Below are 20,743 nucleotides of genomic sequence, written 5' to 3' on the forward strand. Positions count from 1 at the left end.
TAACTAAGAGTAAATTAGAAAAAAAATTAAAAATATTCTGAGATGTCACTAATTCAAATGAGTAGACTAAAATGATCTCATATATATATCGTAACATCTTCTTCACTGATGCTGACACAACAGAAAATTCATAAGACCTGTTATTGACCTTTCACCCCGCCATCTACCTCTCCACCGTTGTTTCATTTTCTAGCCCTGTCTTTATCTGTATATAATAGCCCAGAGACTATTGGCTAGTGACAGCTTACGAGAAACAGGGCTATAGCTCCCCATGTTACCATGCCAAAAAAAAAAATCATTGATAAGATAAAAGTTCGAGGAAAAAAAAAAAATCTAATACAGGCCATTAATTATAAGGTCTTGGGGCAGTGTATATTTTTTTTATAAATATTCTATAATAGATCTACACAGACAGCTAGAGTTCTTTGGCCTGGTGACCTGTTGATATGGATATAGATCCAGACATATTTCGTATATATACCCAATTAATACGTCCATTCATTAAAGAAAGGTGTTTTCCTACAGAGCAGATAATCTATTGCCCAGGCCCCATATAATCTGCGGTAAAGGGTGTGTAATTCTCCTATCAGGACCGTTAATAAGCAGAAAATAAATACATAAAGATACCATAAATTGGTCATTAATTTGGCTACAGGCGGTAAAGACCGTCTAGCTTGGTTCCTATCGTACCCACATAAAAATAAACGCATCCACGAATACTATACTCATCTCCTACAAGTCAGTCTGCAGACTGATTGATGCAATTCAACCATTATGTTGCATTTCGGAAATTAGCCCTTGATTAATCAAAAAACTCTTCTTAATTAAGGTGATTTTAGCCTTAAAATGGTTTTAATGGTTTTAAAACATTGGTGACACGCATGAGAAAAAACAATAATATGTGACAGTTAAGATTACCAATTTTAAGGCTGCCCCATTCCGACTGAATAATCAAAACATTTTTTTGTCTTGTTACATATAGACTTTTTACCAACTAGATAAAGTTTAATTACCTGCCTAAATTTCAATATAAACTAGCTAAATGATTATGTACAAAAGCTATGAGAGAGAACTGTTCATTCCGAGGGAAAAAAAGAGCTATTGCATTGACCCTGATGTTAATTGTAAACCTAAATTAACCAGCTATGAATCCTGCAGAGCAAGTTCTGATAGTACGATATTTTCTCCCTAATGAAAAAAAATAAAATAAAAGAAAGAGCCATAGCGATATATTTTTCCCTGGCGTATTTTTCTATTTACACATTCTTAAATAACATCAAACAGAAAACATTGCCTCGGCTTCTCTCACCGATTTACTTCCGAAGAATCCAACAAAGAGAGCAAAGCAAATAAATATGTAATAGAAAGTCTGAAAAAGAAAAAGAAAAAAAAACTCCAACAATTCCACTCAGGTATCAACTGATTATCAAGGGATAGACCTCCATCATTGCGAGAGATTAGCACAAGACGGCACTGTTGGGAATTGTTTCAACAGCTGGTGAATTCGGTTGCTGCAGGCTTGTATTGCTGAACCCTCGTAACTAATGACACATTGTTTTCACAGTAGCTAGATCTCATTCTTTGAGTCATTCATAAAATCTTCTGCTAGCTGTCTTGAATTCAGGAAGTGGAACTTCCAAAAATTGCAAAAGATCTGACACTATGTGACCTACGATCTGAGTTTTATAACTAATTGGCTTCATTTTTTTTTCCAAACTTATAAGAATTTTTTTTTTATAACTAAACCATTATCATATGTAACATTTCACATACAGAAATTGGGCTTTCTCTTCTCAAAGACTTCATACAATCAATCTCTCTCTCTCTCTCTCTCTCTCTTTCTTTCTCTCTCTCAATGCTCTTTGTTTTAAGTTCCCTGCATGACTTCTTGTCTTCTTTAATCAGCTGTAATTTCTCTGTAACTCAAGCCCTACGGCCTTACACATGAATGAAAATTTTCAATATTACTCTTCAGCTCAGCTTCATTTTCCATAAACAATTACAACCCTGTACTGTACTTTACTAACGTAGAACACAAGAAAAATGAGTTAATTATTATACCCCTAATGATTTCTGATTTCTATGGAAATCTGTTTTTCCATCATATGACTGATGGGGTTTCTTTGGCCTTGTACCACTCATTGCCTCAGTGAACCTAACTTACATTGTCATTTATCTAAGCATTCTTACCAACATTACTTGGGGGAATCGGATACCTACAAAACAAAGTTACTCTACACCAGCCTCCTTGGATGAAAATAATTTGTCTTACACATTAAAGATCTTGGGTTACATGTTCCGGAAAGCCGTTGTGACACTTTGTAATTTGTCTTGTGCCCGATACACTTTCAAACAAATGGAGTGCTTCTTTTTTTTACTCCGCCCCCTCTTCAGAGTATTCGGATGTCTTGAAATTTTCCATACAATGTGGATCAGGATTCATCTAAATAACCACAACAGAACAAACCCCTCTATTGTCCTTCTAGTACTGCACCCACCCCCACAGAACTCCCCAACCATACAACCTCTATCTAGCTTCCGAAAGTCTTTGAAATTGATACCCACTTACGATAAGATTTTCTCTCTTCTATAATTGATATATATGTGTAATAGAATCTGAAATTTGACATGCATGATCATTTTTAACTGTGAACTGGGGAGTGGGAGAAAAGAGGAGAGAGAGAGAGAGAGAGAGAGAGAGAGAGAGAGAGAGAGAGAGAGAGAGAGAGAGAGTGACCTGAGTGGATAAGTCAATGATCTAAAGTCTGCAGCATGGTCTGTCTCGATTCTCTCTCTCTGAACTTATTTTCAACTGCATGCAGTGAAAGACATTAAAAATAAGCTCAGACAGCAATGTACTCCAGGTAAGCAGATTTGTTCATAGAAGTACAATGTACTCAATTTACTGACACGTACTGTTTCTGCTACAGCACTGAATTACGTTTTTGAACTTGTAGCATTTTTTTTTCATTAAATCCTATGCACAATCATCAATATGTATATAGGTATCCGTGTATTTGGTTCATTTTTGCTACAATGATTGCAACATCTCCTCCTCCCCCCCCCCCCCCAGCAAATATAAAAAATTAACACCAATATATTTCCAATATGATATACATGTAAATTAATTAGGAAAGCATTAATTAGGCAACCTCAATGTAAATCTCTCACGTTACTAACAATAAAGTTAATTTCAAAGTTAGCAAGGTCTTACCTGTTCAAAGGTACTAAGTAATTTCCTTATACTGGTGCATAAAATAATCATCTCGGGGGCAAACTGAAGACTCCTGGGGGTGGGGGGCCTTGACTTGGCCAGAATGAACCACTATTGCACTAGACCTACACACTAAGGGCCGAGCATACGGTTCCATAAATCTTTTTGTTTAACCTCCAGGACTTGCACAGTCTTCGCAATTAGCAGATTCAATTTCTTACTCGTTTTGATTATATGTCGTAATCTGAGAATATTTAACCCGCCGAGGAACTTTTCTTGAAAGAGTCTCCAAGTCAAAGCTAATACATGTAGGTCAAAGTCCTCACTTTGATTATCATTCACTCATATACATATTCGAATAAATGAATAATCAATTGCAGGTAATATAATACACTTGTCATCTCAACCCCTTCCTTTCATGAATTTTAACCAAACTTTCTCACGGAAGATGGGCGATGATATTTCGGATGCGTAACTTTCCTTTGCAAGACGAGATGATAATATCTCGTGCCTCCCCTTTATCGCCAGATCAATCTGTCCGCAGTCAATACACAAAAATAACAAACATGCAGATCAGAGTCAGCTACAAATTGAATCACGCTTAATTTCAGGTGTAATTTGCATTCCTCTATTGCGGCAATCTCTCATTCCTCCAAGCAAACCCTCATTTACATCCCTTCACAGTCCCTTCAATCTTATCTTCCTTGATGGAAAAATAATGAAACTACCTACTGGAGTAAAAAAAAAATCACCTCAATTTAATTGGGCAGATAACAAAAGCTTGCCCATCCAAAAACACTTAACTGACAATTCCCAAGCAATTTGCACAATTCACAATCCAATATAACAAAAAAAAAGTAATTTCCCACACGCCCGCCTGAAGCCTTGAGAACACTCAGGATTAAATATCTCAATGTAACTGTATCAATTGACGGACACAGGTGAACATAAAAATCTCAGGTAAGAACCACTCGCCCTCAAATCCCAACGACTTTTGGACCAATCACCACTAAGGGCTGCTGGGAAATCTCCTCTGGAAAAAAAAAATATGACAACCTCCCTGACCCAGCTTCAATGAAGCGTATCTTGCTCTCCTGTAATTGTTTTAGAGAAAAGCTCTTGTAAAGTACGATTGCTCTGAAGCTAGGCTTGCTCAGCTCGCTCTTGCTGCAGGGAAACTAACAAACTTTGGCAATCAACTAGTTCGCTGTCGGAGCATACTTTCCGTAACATGCATCAGCGTACTAGGCATGTATTGTGGAAATAACTGTGGTTACTCAAGCGTGAAAGCCTTCATCATTCATAAATTGGATTCATTATTGACACATATGTATACATCGCAGGTGTTCTGTTTAATTAGGAAAGTATGCAGCCCTTAATCTCTGCCAAGCATTAAAGCTTCTCCTTCAAGGTGTTCAGATTGCATATATATATATATATATATATATATATCAAAAATTGAAATCAAAACGGCAAATGTAATTATTATTATTTAGTGCATAGTGAGCATTTTAAAAATTGGGTTCTCAAATTCATTTACCGTAATTAATTTTCCACATTAAAAATGGTGAATTTTTTTCAATTTCAGATAATAAAACAGAGAGAGAGAGAGAGAGAGAGAGAGAGAGAGAGAGAGATATGTCACAGACCCCATAGTCTGATAATATAACATATACAAATCTAGACCTGAGTAATATAAGCCGTGCCTCTGAGGGTGGGCCTCTTCATTAGTGTCAATTCATAATGGCCCGGTTTAATTGTCCTGGGCTGCTACATTAAGTCTGATAAGGGAGGTAATTCTGATCTGGTAAGTTCTGCCTGCTCTGTAATTAGCCCTCCAGACAGGTGTTGATAATGGCTCTACATGACAAGACTCTACAGACTTCTCTCCCTTGGGCCATACTTTACAGTACAGTAAGACACACTCTCCTCTGTGCTTACATTGGAGACACATATATATCAGATTGTAACAGCTTCACATTAATTAACTAATTGTTAAATTCTACAGCACATAAATAACAAAATGGATTTGAACTTGATAGTCATTAAAATGAGGTTGTTCAGTGGGGGCACCATGCAATGACAAATGAGTTTTGAACCTACAGAAAGTCACTAATTGTTTTAACCTCCAGCATTTCCTCAAATGGATGCAATTCCAGATTACTGCTAATCTCAAAACAATGTGACAAACAAATCATGTGATCTGATACATGTTTAATGCCCAAGCAAGGCAACGTCCTTGAAACATGGAAACCCATGGATGCAATCACTTTGACTAATGCATTGATTTCCATACATTATTGAGATGTCAATTGATCATTCGAGAGTGGATTGTTAAAATATCAAGATTTATCGTTTGTTTCATCGTCTATACACCACACAAATGGGGAAAAAATGTCTGAGTACATGTAATATTTCAAAGGTATCTATTTTTTCCTGATCCTTTGCAGAATATTTTGTTCTGTTAAAGGGTTAGTGATTCATAAGACAAATTATATTATTCAAAACTACTCATTTTTGTTACAGGCGAACTAACTGATGGTGAACACCTCTACTGGATCATCTTCATATTCCAAAAATATATCCTTCATTGATATCTTATTATGAGTTAGGAGTACAAGAAATCAAAGGACTGATATGATTTGGACATTTATAAAACTGTCAGACATGATGTGGGCAGTTATAACATTACTATAAACATGATTTGGACAGTGCTACAATCAGTGGCTATGATTGGGAATGTTCTGCCAATCAGTGGACATACAATTATGATTGTTCATTGAGTCTGGGGTATACAAAGAAGTGATATATGGTAAGGTTTTATTAATTTCTGACTGTGGAGTAGGCAATTACGCTCCATCAGTAAATCACAAACACTGTATCAGTGCAGAGACTGTTACTGTCACAGCTACAGACTGAGGGCAAATAAAACAACTGTAGCTGATCCCTACAGCCAACAAAAAAAAACACCAGCAGTATCTTATGTATGAAGATTTGAAGACTTTAGACAGTGAACATCCAGGTCAGACAAATAAATAACACAGAGAGTCCCTCAGCACCTGCTTCTCCTAGAGTATAGGACAAGATCAAGAACTTGATCTGAATCGGATTAAAAAAAGAGAAAAGGTTGGAAGATTTGATGAAAGGGCTATTCTTTCCGACGTAAGGTTGTATGACATTTAAGTTCTTGGAATTTATTTCATTACTATCCAGGCAATACCGGTAAATCAAAAGGTTTAAAATTGATCCACATCCATCAGAGTTAGGAAGATGACAGCAACCAGAAGTCACAACAAATTTCCACAAAGTTGACAAATCAGGTAGCCCCTCTACCAAACAACGCCCAAAGTCACTAGCAATTGGCTTATATCTGTCAACCTCTGCTAAAATCCATACCTATACACCGCTGAATGGAGAACTGATTGTGGGTGTATTGATGACGAGAAAACAGTGTGAGCAATCTGCTGCTGCGATGAATCCACTTGTACGATGAAAACGTTTTCATATCTGGTCTAGAGGGAAAAATGAAGTCAAATGGTGAAATATTGATTACGTCTCCTCGTCGAATCGGAGGAGGCTTCCGGAGAGGATTACAAATGAAAAATTCATGTTTATAATCCACAAACCTGCAGCTTATGCTAGCACAGTCAGCATATATATCATCAATATTGCTCAATATTGCAAAATTTACATATATTATTCTGCAACTATTTACCATGGCCGATTCCATGACTTCGAAAAAATGCAGGGTACGAATGAAAAAGTCATGAGGAACTTACTATTAAAGCCTTACCTGAAAACACACACGCTTTGGCAGTTTCCTTGGACTATCTGCACTATGTCGCAATAATGCTGGACTTCTTATTCGCTGTCTTGAATTGTCCATCACGAATCACTAATCCTCGTTAAGTTTCTTGAATAATCCACAAGTGAACAACCAGTCTTGATAGAGACATTTTTATCCAAAGTAAAACATTGGGTGCTGAGGTTTGCACTCTATACAAAGATATCTTTTTTCGCCGAGAGCTTCTCGGACTAGCTATTCCTATTGTGTGGAACTAAATAGTCCTGTTGTTGACACTATATATCACTCGGCATAACATTGATTTTCTCAACAAGAGAAGGAATCATAATTAGTGCAATCTAAGAAAATGAAACATAAAAAAATCCTCACAAAAACATACAAAAACTGATAATGTATTCCAAAAGAAATCTCCAATCAATCCGTGCTGGAATGAAATATTAACAGTTTCTGTAACTATTGCCATAAAACTTGATTTAACATCTCCCGTTTAGTTTATATCCCTGCATAAAAACTGCATTCCAAATTCTGTTTCAGTCTGTCTCTTAAAATAGAAGTCTTACTAGGCATGCTCAGTTTTTCCATATGCACAAAAATAATGTCTGAAGTTTCACTCTTCACCAGATTTTGAGAGTCAACAAATATTGTTCTTTCCTGATCAAAGTTGCAACTGCTGAACATTAGTTTTCCAACAGGGAGAAAGCAAAGAAAATGTTATATAACCATTGATTGCTCGGTTTTTTTTGTGTAAAACATTAAGTAACACATCATTGAAAGCTACAATTACCGAAGATTTTGCTAGTCTTCCTCAGTCTTCAATGCAATTTCAGATCAATCTGCCCAAATCTCCGCTTTTTGCAAACAGGTAGAATTCCTCCAATTTACTTTATGACCACTTAAAACCTGCAGACAATCTAATCAAGGGTCCTTGTGAGAAGAACACACACTTAGGGGCGTACCAAAAAAATCCAATATATCTGCTCTTGTTCGGAGGTTAAATCCTTTTCGACTGGCGATCGTTTGTGGCATTCAACACCGTAATTGGTAATGTCCGAAAAAGGTGACTTTACGAGATTAATGGCTAAATAAGTGTTCCTAATGATTTTGATCCACAGAGCTTGATTCCAGACCTTTTAATTTCCCATGAAAGTTTCCAATATAATGGTTGAATGATGGAAGGTCGAATTCCAGCCATTTTCGGTGAAGTAACAAAATACATCCGATAATTAAGTCTTTAATTTCCCTTCTTCCAAACACATAGTTTGTCTGCATAAATATCTTGATGCATTTGATGAGCTTGGATCATCAAGTTTAAAACATCATCATTTCAGCAATTTGAAAAAAAACCAACAAATTTTAGGTGCAGCCATATAAAAAATTAAATTTTGTTTTCTAATGATACACTGGACACTTGAAACATAAATGAGAATTCTGAGAAAACGCCATCACGAACTTCAGAATCTATTCTGTCAGACTGGTATATAAAAGGCTGCCACAAGTAGTCCTATAGGCTCACAAAGAAACACTGAAATCCATGCACCGGATATCAAAAGCATTCAATCGACTGAACGAAAATGTCAAATGATGTGAAAATCTGGATAAAAAGGACTGTGATAGACCTCTATGCTGGGATCCATAGTTCACTCGAGTCAATCGTATGGTATACCACAGTGAGGAACCATCCCCTAGGACACCGGATATCAAACAACTCAGTGGGATTCAGAACATTTACCCAGGTTATAGTAATCAATGCTATTTGCCATTCTTAATAATTTTGGTCAAGACTGGATTTAATTTCTACCCAACCAATTTGGGCAATAACATCATCATTTTGTAATAAAAATCTATACATAAAGGACTTTTAAGAGCCAAAAAAAAATCTTCCGTCTTTTTTTTATTTGACTTTGCCATCGGAGCCCTGAGAGAGGTATTGATTGGAAGCAAAAGCTCATCCACATGGACTTTTCTGGGCATTTATTTAGAGATTAAGACTGGCATTTTCCATTAATGACACTTGTTGTCCAGCATGCTTATGAAATGGTGTGAATTATCAGATTAAATCAAGTGAAAAGGGGGCTTGTACTGGGCAGCTTGTCACAGGGATGGGTCCCCAGTGTCAGAGATGAGGTACAATGACGGGTCCCTCATGGTTATAGAATATGGAATGTTAAGTGGTATGATGACAGGTTCCTTAATTAAGTGGTCTAAGGATAGGGAGATTAAGTGATATAATGATGAATAAACAGTGGTAATAGTAGTAAAGGTTAAATGGTACAATGACAGGGGTTAAAGGAGAAGGGTGTTAAATCACTATGATGGATACCTCATGGTAAGTACAGGGATGTTAAGTGGTACAATGATGGGAACAAGTTATAATATTACAGGGATGTTAATTGGAACAAAGACAGCTAGGATTAAAGGATATAGGGGTGTTACGTGGTAAAAGGACATGTCCCTCAAGTGGTACAATGAGAGGTTCCAAAAGGTTATCTGACAGGGATGTTAAATGGTAAAATGAGAGGTCCCTAGTGGTTATATGACAAGGATCTTTTTACAGTGGTATATTGAGAGGTCCCTAAAGGTTATCTGACAGAGATGTTAAGTGGTAAAATGAGAGGTCCCTAGCAGGTAAAGGACAGTGATATAGAGGAGTCCAATAATAGAGCTTTAGTTATTTTAAAGAGGAAAAGGATGTAAATCAAAGATTAACATATTAATCAAGTTAGATGGTTCAATAAAAGGTGATTTAGTGGTACAATTATACCAGATTTGCAAAACAAATTATGTCTGCATGGTCCCATAATATTAATTAAAGAAACAGTGAAACTTAATTTCATCTGCATCAACAGTACAAATGCTCATTCAGAAAAGCAAAATTCCACTATACAAAAATTATTCAAAATCAGGCATCACTCGCTGTATCGTCAGATTACGGGTTGTTCAATCTGTATCTGATGCCTGATGGTAATTTAGAACCATTTTAACAAGACCTTGGACTTTCAGAAATAGGTGGCTATCTGAATCGTGCATCAAAACAAGTTGAAAATAACGTGATTTCAAGCAAAATATGCACAGATTGTGCAGTCTTGGCTCAAAAGCCAGACAAATCTTGTTGATTTTAAAGATCATTGCTGAGTGGCCAGCAATGAAATAGACATGCCTATGTCACATTGCTGTTTGACACAACTACCCAAAGTCCAAGCTCATGTTAAAATGGTTCTAAGTTACCCAGTGCTTATCCGAAGATGACATGTGAGTTCAGGCGTTTCGATTCATTACAAGCTGGTTAAGACCCTTGTTGATCCTTCTAATGAAGAGCAAACATTTGTCATTTCAGTCAATTAAACTCCACTCATCTGATCCTGAGTTAAGCAAACAAGTCTTTATATGTATCAGTACATGTGGACAGTTTGATACATCCAATCAGATAGAGGCAGAGGAATGTATAACGCTACTTAAGATTCCTGTAGATAGGTAAAACTGAATTACTTTTATAGAAAATCAGCCATTAAATTTACAAAATGCTTAAATAATCCAGATAAGCAAGTTAATATACACAGAAGCAAAAACCTACACCAATAAACAAACGAGTCAACTCATCTTTAAAATACGAGTCAAGGAAAGCTCCCTTAAATAAATCTCCTGTCACAATATTTCAAGATCGTTTTCTGTTCATAGATATAAATTCAAAATGCTTGAGAAGCATCTCTTTCCTTAATTCTTCCAATGATTCCCTCATTTCAGTCAGTAAGGTAATGACCAAACCTACTGCATTGTACCCACCCAGTCAATTCAAGTCAATGGTGCTACAAATTTCAAGACCAGTTTTTTTCTTACTGACTAATAGATATATTTCACATCCATAACTATATAAATTTTACAAGAATAGATGACAACATTTAGAGCGATGTAAAGATCCAAACATACAAGAAACAACATACACATCTTTGGAACAAGAATGGGGTGGGTGGGGGTTGGGGGGTCTAGAATATGCATAAAAATATTTCCGTATCATAATTATCATTATCTATTTTCAATATACATGCATATGGCTAATTCAAAAAACCTATAAGCATTAACAGTAAAAGAGGGTGGGAGACCGTCAGGTGACAGAAGGAAAAGAAATAGTTGTTTGCATTATGGAACATACACATTTTTTATCTACCTGAATAAGTTTGACTTCCAGGCGATAAATGTCTTCCAGAAGTCTGCGCTCCATTATTGCAGTCGGCCCGACACCTCATACCCAGTGTCCGTCCCTCACACAATACGCAGTACACACACATTCCCAATCTCCATTGAACTTTTAAACTGTTATCTTCTGCCCTGGCTATATAAGCACATTAACTTCTCTCCTCGACATAATTATTGGATAATCTACAAGCGCAGCTTAATTCCAATTACACTGGACGATTATCAAATTGGCTTTTCTTCGCTTTTCTGTGCCAGGTGTGTCATACACAAGTGAAGTGGCTATCAGGTGGATATTATATATACCTTCAGTACTTATATACATTTACAAACCATTAAATCTAAGTCACAGATCAATTAACACATCTAGTTCCCATGTCATTTCCAGTACTCTTGCTCTTTTGCAAAACATGTTGTTGCGAGTTAATTATATAACCTCTTTAACACATCCATGTCTTGTTTCTTGTAAAAAAATTTCAAAACAGTCCTTCATCCTGCTGTAACCATGTTTTTGCAGACTTCACAGGGAACATGGAACTAAAAAAAAAAAGCTTCGGAGCGTTTTGGATAACACTATCTAATAAAGCTTTCCTGATGACAATATTTAATCAAATCTGCATGCCCTTGTCCGATAAACTTCCTCAATCAAGATTAGACCTCCAGATGATTTAAACGTACCTGAATATATTAAATCTATAATTTACGACTTGAAAAATCTTCAAAAGGAACATAATGTTTATGGATAAGCATTTAACTTATGAATTTGATATTCAAATTTTCCCCCAAATTCAGAGCAATGTACATCGCAAACTGGATCTATACCATTTAACCCTAAACAAAGTGGGTAAGAATCCAGTCGTCAGATTCAATACCTCGACAGCAATTCGATCAAACACCTGAATTAATCAAAGCATACAATCTACCAATATTAGGATATTTTTGTGACGGATATTAAAACAGAATGGCTTCTCGAAAAAACACCCCAAAAAACTGAGATGAATTAGATTTGGAGCTCAGGAGCTAAAAACAAATACATACAAACTCAGACTAACTGAGAACAAAATCTATCTCTGAATATAATCAAATAAAAGAGGGGAAAAAAAGCTTCAGCAAAAAACAATTTATGTACATTGCATCCAAAAACCAATCATTGCTCTTGAGTTGCAACCAAATAATTAGGCGTCTTAGCAAGGTGTATTAATTCCACTAACAAAATAAGAACAAGTACGTAAAAGAAAAAAGACTTATTTCAGCCATTTCAATACAATTCAATATCCACCATGGAACTGTTGCATCAGCAGATTATGTTTTCTTGCCCTTCAGCACAACTGGGTATCCATAATGGATGATGGCGGATTATAAAATGAACTAAAAAGAGGACATGTAGGTGTTGCAGATAATCTATGCTCAGACTGGTCATTGACAAGAAGCAGTTGTATAAATATGAGCTGCAATTTCACCATCTTTCATAACTGCTCTGGTTTCCATGGACATTTAGATTGAAATTTCCAGCAGCTAATGTCACTTCTTCCTGTTTAAAGTCTCGCACATCACCTTTCAGATTTAATCTAATTTCATTGTAGAACGGTACTGAGGACACTATGTAGCTGTATGTATAGGTCTGACTGACACTCCTTTGAACAACTTCGAGACTTGAGCAACTCTAGACACTCCTTCCAGTTGGTACTTACAAATAAACGCGATGACTTTAGGCAATTTATAATTTGAAAATCCATTAGACTCCAATGGTTTTTTGATCGTTTCAATTGTTCAGAAAGATAAAAAGCATCCTTGAATATAGAATCAAATAGATTAATCCAGTTTTAAATGCACATATAGCATAATTTTCATTTTTGTCTCCATTCAGAGGCAATTCCTTTCAAAACAATTATCTTCATTAGATTCATCTGTTTTCAAGTTTTGGAAAAAAAATATCTTCTAAAAAAATATAGTTTTGAATGGCAATGCCTAAATGACCATTTGGTAACGGATATGGCAGTTGATGTATCCGATGGATTTTCAGTCAATCCGTGATTCCTTTGTGCATGGGTACATAATAATTCTCTCTCTTTCCGATCCATTCACTGCCCATTGATCCACTACTCAGCAGCAATTAACGGGCAATTTCGATGCGTTGACTCCAGAATAGAATTATTCCACATCTTTTTTATTTTCACCAAATTTTCAAAACATCAGGAGCTTCAAATGATTTTCTTTGTAGTATAAGGTATACAATGGCAGATAATAAATACACAAAGAATGGCACTGCAAAAGACCAATGCAAGTACTAGACATCCTGAGTGAAAGATATTCATGAAAATGGACTACGGTTCTATCAAAAACATCCAATTAGAGGTTGAAATGAGAAGATACCCCCACTAGGTTGATGATACTATAGCCATTAACTTCAATGCAGAACTGACTATTTGCCATGGTATTTTTTCATTCAAGTAAGAATTCATTGAACCAACAAAACTCAGCTGCAGCACCAAAAGATAAACTCAAAACAGTCAAAGACATTAATATTAACATTACTGATAATAAATTGCAGTGTAAAAAGCACTAAAACCAAGCTGACTTTACATACTAATTGAAAATTTAATCAAACCACTCTTAAACTTTTATCACATGCAGTGTTTTTATTCATTGAACTTACATACATGTATGGTTATAAAACAAACACAAAACATCCCCTCCCCTCCATTCACCCTTCTACTCCCCCTCCCCCCCCCCCCCAAAAAAAAATTCTCATCACTGCCTTAAAAAGCCCTGACCTAATTTGACCTTTTGACCTCACTGCCTCAAGGTGACACAAAATGATTCATCAGCTGCTGAAACAGAAGCAAATTACTTTCCTGCCTAAATAGTAGTTGTGGGGCATAATTCTCCAGCACATGCTGGGGAGGTATTCTTTTTTTTTAATATTCCTCAGGGATAACACTATTGCCGTAATGAAATCAATGGAGGATTCAGACAACTGCAATTACAAGGTATTTATACAATTTGCCTGGAAATCTTTTTTATATTTCCACAGACAATATCCAATCAATTCCTAATTGTCGATAAATCTTATCCTCACATAACAGGAAACATATCCCAGCTTAATGCAAAAAAACAATGGCAATGATATAATATACTTCTAAACGTAGTGCCATATTGATATGGTCTTTTGTGTCGCCACTGAAGTATGTGATCTGATTTCTGTCTTAACATGACCACCACTCAGAAAACTAAATTAGTTTACCATTTACGGGCAAGTATTTATGAACAGTTGTGTTTAACTACTCCATAAAATATGGAAATTATATTGCTGCAGAGACTTTGCTTTTAGGGAATCAATTTTCAAATACATCACATATATATGCTTGATATATATTGTAGATATATATTATACTGGTAGATATACTGTCTGTGCAAGCCAGAACTGTGGAAGACATTTTAGACCCACATTACATGTTCATGGTCAAACACCAAAGATGAGACAAATGAACCTAATTCTATTGCTTCTCAATAGACATAGTTTTTAATTAAATAATTCTGTCAGCACAATATATATCCTCACATATGGAAAAAAAAACATTGAATTCAAACCTACAATAACTTTGTTATCTGCAATGCTTATAATTAGACCTAGCGGAGTCAGTACACATGGGTTTACATGTGATAAGAAAACGAGACTCCTACCTTGAACTGGACCAGGTACTCTGAGCACAGCTCCTGGTTCTGTCGGACGTCGCCCCTCCCGGTCTCCTCCACCAGGCGGACCAGGCTCTTGTCCATCTCCCTCATCCACCCCAGGAACACCTCCAGGGTACCGTCCAGCTGGGACAGCGAGTTCTTGTTGTTCTGGAGGGACTTGATGTTGAAGGCTAGCCTGTCAACAAAGACCAAAACATGTTAGTAAGTTCATTCTTCTCTCTCTCTCTCTCTCTCTCTCTCTCTCTCTCTCTCTCTCTCTCTCTCTCTCTCATTCTCTCATTACTTTTCATGAATTTTCTTCATACTTCTAAATCATTAATACAAATATCCAGCTATAGATAAAAAGCACTGAGAACGACTGAAACAAATTCACTGCATTCATGTCCATTAAGTAACGGCATATTATTGTGCTGGGAGAAAAAGGAAAAGGATCCGACTGTGTGACTGGTAAAGTACAAAATGGGACCGGCATATTATTGCATTTCCTTAAGTTATATCTGACATAAGCTACTGTTTATTGCAATTTCCATAGCTGAGTATAGGTTATTAGAAGCTAGATAAATGCTTTGCTTTAAGGCAAACTTCAAAATATGGTAACCATAATATTCTGTGAGAAGTTAGTCTGTAGCACTTGTTGAAAATGGGTTGAAGTTTGTACCAGTCTTAACTGTATATATATATAAAGTTGAGATCATAAAAAAATAAAGCAAAACATATACCAGCGAACTGAAAACCTACAAAGTGAAAAAATATACGCAATTTAAAAAAAGTTTCCATGTTAACCACATGAAAAACATCCAAATTAATTAAACAAACAGTGCTGAATCAGCCTAAAATCTCCTCATTTTTAGTTTCAACATTAAAAATAACTGATTTTTCAAAATCTAATTTCACTTTCATAATTTTTGTTTCAGATCAAAATGTATAAAAATTGCTGAAATTTTTCATTTTGAGAATACATTATAAATAGTTTACAACAGATTTGAAATTCAATGAAAGGACTTAAATACTTTTCATTAAAAGCAATTAATGTCTGACTGACTATAATTCGTGTGGTTATAGTTCATTGAAATCAAATGAAAAACAACAGGTGGAGGTCATGAAACTGGATGACTACTTATTATATAAGTTGATGGTTAGGAGACTAAAGGTACTGAGACTGAAAACTTACTACATGTGATGATGGTGGGGAGACAGAAACTTGCTACCTTAGGTGATGGTTAGGATGATTATCAAAGGATGATGGTTGGGAGAATTTGACTGTACAAGATGATGGTTAGGAGAATTTGACTACAAAGAGTGATGGTTGGGAGAAATGGAGAACACAGGGTTATGGTAGGAAGGGTATGACTAACAAAATGATGGTTGGGAGACTTTGTTTACATAGAGTGAATTTTAGGAGACTTTGTCTCAGTGGTTGGGAAAATATAATTACAAAGGGTGAGGGTTGGGTTACGTTTGGAGATTATAACAACGCAAAGTGAGTGTTGGGAGACTGACTACAGACCTGTGGAGTAGGGTGGACCAGCGGTTCATGGCCTTCTCCAGCTGTAGCTTGATGTGACTGGTGTCGTCTGTGGAGTACTCGTCTATCAGCTTACTGGCCAGCTTCTTCAGCTTGTCAATGATTCGCTGTCTCTCATCAACCTCCGACTGCAGTTGCTGTTGCAATGTGTGGGGAAGTGTTAATAAATAATCATTTCTCTGTTTTGAAAGCATGGAGCAGAGCTTAAATATAAATGCATCTTTTTGTCAATGACCATATTGTTTCATTTCTTTTGGCCATTATATACATCTTTGTTACAGTGTATTTGCTCACAAACAGACACAACTAAACATATTATGTAAACTTATCAAAATCTTTGATTATTCACTGCAAGATTTGATTTGACAACTGCTTTCTGGTAATAACTTATCATGACATGCTTTAATTTGCTCAACTAGAAACGCCAACTAATTACAACTTAATCAAAACAGCACCAGCTATGGCCAATTACATGAAATATTGAGTTACTGGCATGCTAACAAATTTGCTACCACCATATTCAATGTACAATTTGGGTTTCATTTGTACTTTCAACCATATTAATGATTCTCTACTGGACCAATCAGAAATCTCATGAATACTGATACCCATAATGATTAGAAAAGATTTCAGAGTTGATCCCAGGTCAAATATGCATGTTGTATAATGTAAGACAAGACAATAATTTCAGCCAGAACAGGGGCATTTGCTATATTGCTTTAATACACTATTATTTCTCATGTTTTAGTTTATGTTGGTCCTTGATGCTTTGAGTGGTTGGCATTACTTTCTGTTTATGTAATTTGTATGTCTTACTTTCTGTTTAGATATCTATTGCTTTCACTTTCTGTTTATGCAGTAAATAGATCTTACTTTCTGTTTAGCTATCTGCTGGTTTTACTTTCTGTTTACACTGTGAATTACTCTTACTTTCTGTTTAGCTATCTGCTGGTCTATGTTGGTCCCTGAGGCCCTGACTGGGTTGGCATGGAGATCCTCCTCGATCTGTCCTAGCCAGCGCTCAAACTCCGCGTGCATCTCGTCAAACTGCCGGCACTCCAGCAGCATGTCGTCCAGCTGGGTCTTCCTCTGATTGACATGTGACAAGGCCTCTTCCCAGTGCTCTTGTAATTTCTCCGCTGAAATTATTCAAAGAGCATTGCCCCTTGTTATATTTGCATAAGCAGGCCTTTTTGTTCTTTCAAATCTGTGGCAGCATTTAGACTTGTGGGGCAATGGTGTAATTATCTGGTTAACACATCAAATTAAAGTTAAAATTGAAGCTGGTCTAAAGTGAATATACACTCCCTTAAAGTTGGACAAATGTATAATTCTTTTATCCCATGACAGAATAAGATAGGCTTAACATCAAACATAAATTAGACAACCAAAGTCCATGATCTTAAGATAATGGTTCCATGTCCCTGATTTGACCTTTCACCTTGACCCCTCACCTCTGTCCTTGAGGATCTTTTTGTCCTCTTCACTCATCCTCTGCTTCTGCAGATCTCTGGCTGTGCTTAGAACTTGTTCCAGCTGGGGCCTCTTTGACTCCATGTCTTGCAAAACATTCTGTTCAAAAAGAAGGTAAACAATTGCACTTTTGTCTGTTTTTTCCTTTCCATGACCATTAAAAAAATCTTCAGTAAAAGGTGGACACAATCGCGAGTTTCTATTAAAAAATCAAACATCAAAATTAAAGTCTAAAAGCACTGCTTTGCAAGCTTGTATGATGATGGTATTTCTTTGGTATTCAAAGACATTTTACAGTTATTTTTGTTCCTCACAATATCTGGTTTAATGCAAATATTACTTTAAAGAAAATTCAGACTGTCTTTGATGTTAAAGAAAATCAATTTTGTGACATTTATACTTCTAACATTTTAGTGAATGTGTTATACTTCAATCTTTTTCTTTCCTCCTTATTATCCTAATACAAAAGTGCTAGAGATATTTTAATCTTACATGGTTACATGAAAACACAACTGTTACAGATATTTTTGTGATATCAAAAAAGTTTACTGATGATGAAAATGTACCCAAACCACTTAAATCTAAAACCTACTCATTTCGATCTTCATCTTGCATTGAGCAATATAGTTAAATTGATTGTAACTATGTAATTATCTAAAGGAAAAAAATACTACTCAATAAGAAATGAACAGGCCATCCTGACCTTTCATAAAAAAAAATAAAACTGTAATATAAATACAGGATCTAAAACAGTCATTTTATAGTCTTTTAGATAAGCTCTTGTACAAGGAAAGAAAATAAGGGAAAGGGAAATTACAGCACTCGGTAGACATAATAAATATTTCAGTTCAGTGTTAATTGTAGGAAGACATTCCTAAGTTGTGGGGATAATGTACCAAGGGATCGTTGGTTGCGAAGTCAGCTGATTGATTTTCCAATGTTAATGGGATAAAATCGCTTAAGTACCCAATAATTAAACTTGATTCATTGAAAAAAGAGTGAAGACTACAAAATAAAATCCCAATACTGCTGTCCAGACATTTTAATTTACTCATCTGTCTCTGTCTCTCTGTCTCTCTCTCTCTCTCAACACATCAAGATGAAATGAATATACCACTAAAAGACTCTCAGAAATCCTTATTCTATAAAAAGTGAAGAACACAATTCACAATTCCTTCATAAAATACTTATTAATGATGAGATCACGACGGATCATAAAGAAAAAAAATATTAGTATCTCCTTTTAATGTTTTTTTTCTTTTTTTACTAAGAAACTTTTAATATTCATTTATACTTGAAAAAAAAAAAAAAATTGAAAACTTACAACAGATTCAAAATACCCAAATTCAAAAAGTTATAACCACATCACTCAATCAATTATGTCTGAAATTATTGTTAATGGTATAATTGAAAGCCAGACAGCTGCATCAAAATCATCAAAGAAAGTTGAACCATTCAATTGCTGTCACCAAAAAGTTACGAATTTAGCATTAGAATAACCAATCAGAAACACTGCCAAACTCAAAATGTTATATTTTCGGTGAAAAACACGAGTTAAAATTAACAACCGGCCACCAGATGTCAATCAAGTATAGAGGAAAGAATAGTGAGTGACCACCTTTTAAAGAAGAAATATATACAATAATTGAACTTCTAACATTCAGAAAGCTCCCTCAATAATACTTACAAGTAGCTGTCCTGACAGAAACCACTACATTGTACAGAACAATAGGTTCATGTTAATGAATGCTTCCAAATTCAAAGTATCTTGTAATATATTGGACATGTATTTCCCGTCTGGACACTCCCCGCCCACCCCCCCCCCCCCCCACCCCCCCTTTTCATTAAAGCAATGATAGTAAATGTAGTGTACTCGAGAAACATTAAGGATTCTTTTAAATCCAAACCCCCCAACCCCAAATAACACAAAAAACAAGAACACCTCAAAAACATTATAACAAAGAAAAGTGATTAAAAGCAATGTCTCATTGAATATCTATTGAATAACAATCTGTGCTACTAACATAGATGCAGTGTGAACAGAATAGAGGAAAACAAAATGAACCCAATGGCTTGTATGATGACAATGATGAGATACAAACAAGAGCAGCAATCAATGAAGATCTCCAACATATACGGATATATACATACATGCTATAAATCAAAACAAAACACACATCAACGCAAACAGAAAAGAAAAGAGTAGTTCTCTCAGGATATTCTACAACAGAAATTACACAAAAGTGTGCTACAGACCAAACTAAATTCAATGTGCAAAGCAAAAATCAAAGTAAGAGTTATTGCCCTTTATTCAGATCTCTCATATAATACACAAAATCAATGTTTAAAAAAAATTTCTCCCTCACTTTATCATCAAAACAATGGTATTCTCAAAGTTTTAGTTACCACAGCCCCATTAAATCAAGCTCTGAACTCCAAATCATCAAAAAGAGAATACAACACACACCATTCTACACAGCAGACAACAACAAAACGAAAGGGGGGAGGAGGAAGGAAGGGCGGAAGGGAAGGAGGTAAGTTACTGGGATATTAGTAATAACAGACCTTAAGGATCAAAAGTTGCTCATAAATATCACTGATCAGTGCATGCACAGCTTCAAAATCGAGCGTGCTCAAATCGTGCTGCGTCAAATCCATACTCGCACCGCACTCGCGCTTAGTCTACCACATAAAGCAAAGGACATTTGGTGTGTACATGTTATTGATGAAAAAAAAGTTACAAATTATAAACATCCACAAAACGGTAAAAAAAATTGACATTTAGATAAATTTCATTAGGAGTCAAATTCTTTTCTTTTTTTAATAAAAGTACAAAGCA

General features: G+C 35.7%; 1 protein-coding gene across 11 annotated transcripts in view; it reads right to left on the reverse strand.

The window, feature by feature from the left end:
- LOC105334530 (dystrophin) overlaps positions 1-20,743 on the reverse strand; it is a 120,450-nt gene that overhangs the window by 23,600 nt on the left and 76,107 nt on the right. For 9 of the 11 annotated variants that reach the window (XM_066071863.1, XM_066071860.1, XM_066071858.1 and 6 more), the window contains 6 exons: positions 20,470-20,586; positions 17,886-18,003; positions 17,362-17,570; positions 16,414-16,568; positions 15,626-15,640; positions 14,892-15,081 (listed from right to left, as the gene is read on the reverse strand). In XM_066071863.1, coding sequence (XP_065927935.1) covers positions 14,892-15,081; positions 15,626-15,640; positions 16,414-16,568; positions 17,362-17,570; positions 17,886-18,003; positions 20,470-20,586 — 804 coding nt within the window. The remainder of the gene's footprint in view (positions 1-14,891; positions 15,082-15,625; positions 15,641-16,413; positions 16,569-17,361; positions 17,571-17,885; positions 18,004-20,469; positions 20,587-20,743) is intronic. The other 2 variants (XM_066071864.1, XM_066071861.1) reach the window with 2 other exon arrangements.

Source organism: Magallana gigas, chromosome 9 (genome assembly GCF_963853765.1).
Source record: "Magallana gigas chromosome 9, xbMagGiga1.1, whole genome shotgun sequence".
Classification (NCBI taxonomy): domain Eukaryota; kingdom Metazoa; phylum Mollusca; class Bivalvia; order Ostreida; family Ostreidae; genus Magallana; species Magallana gigas.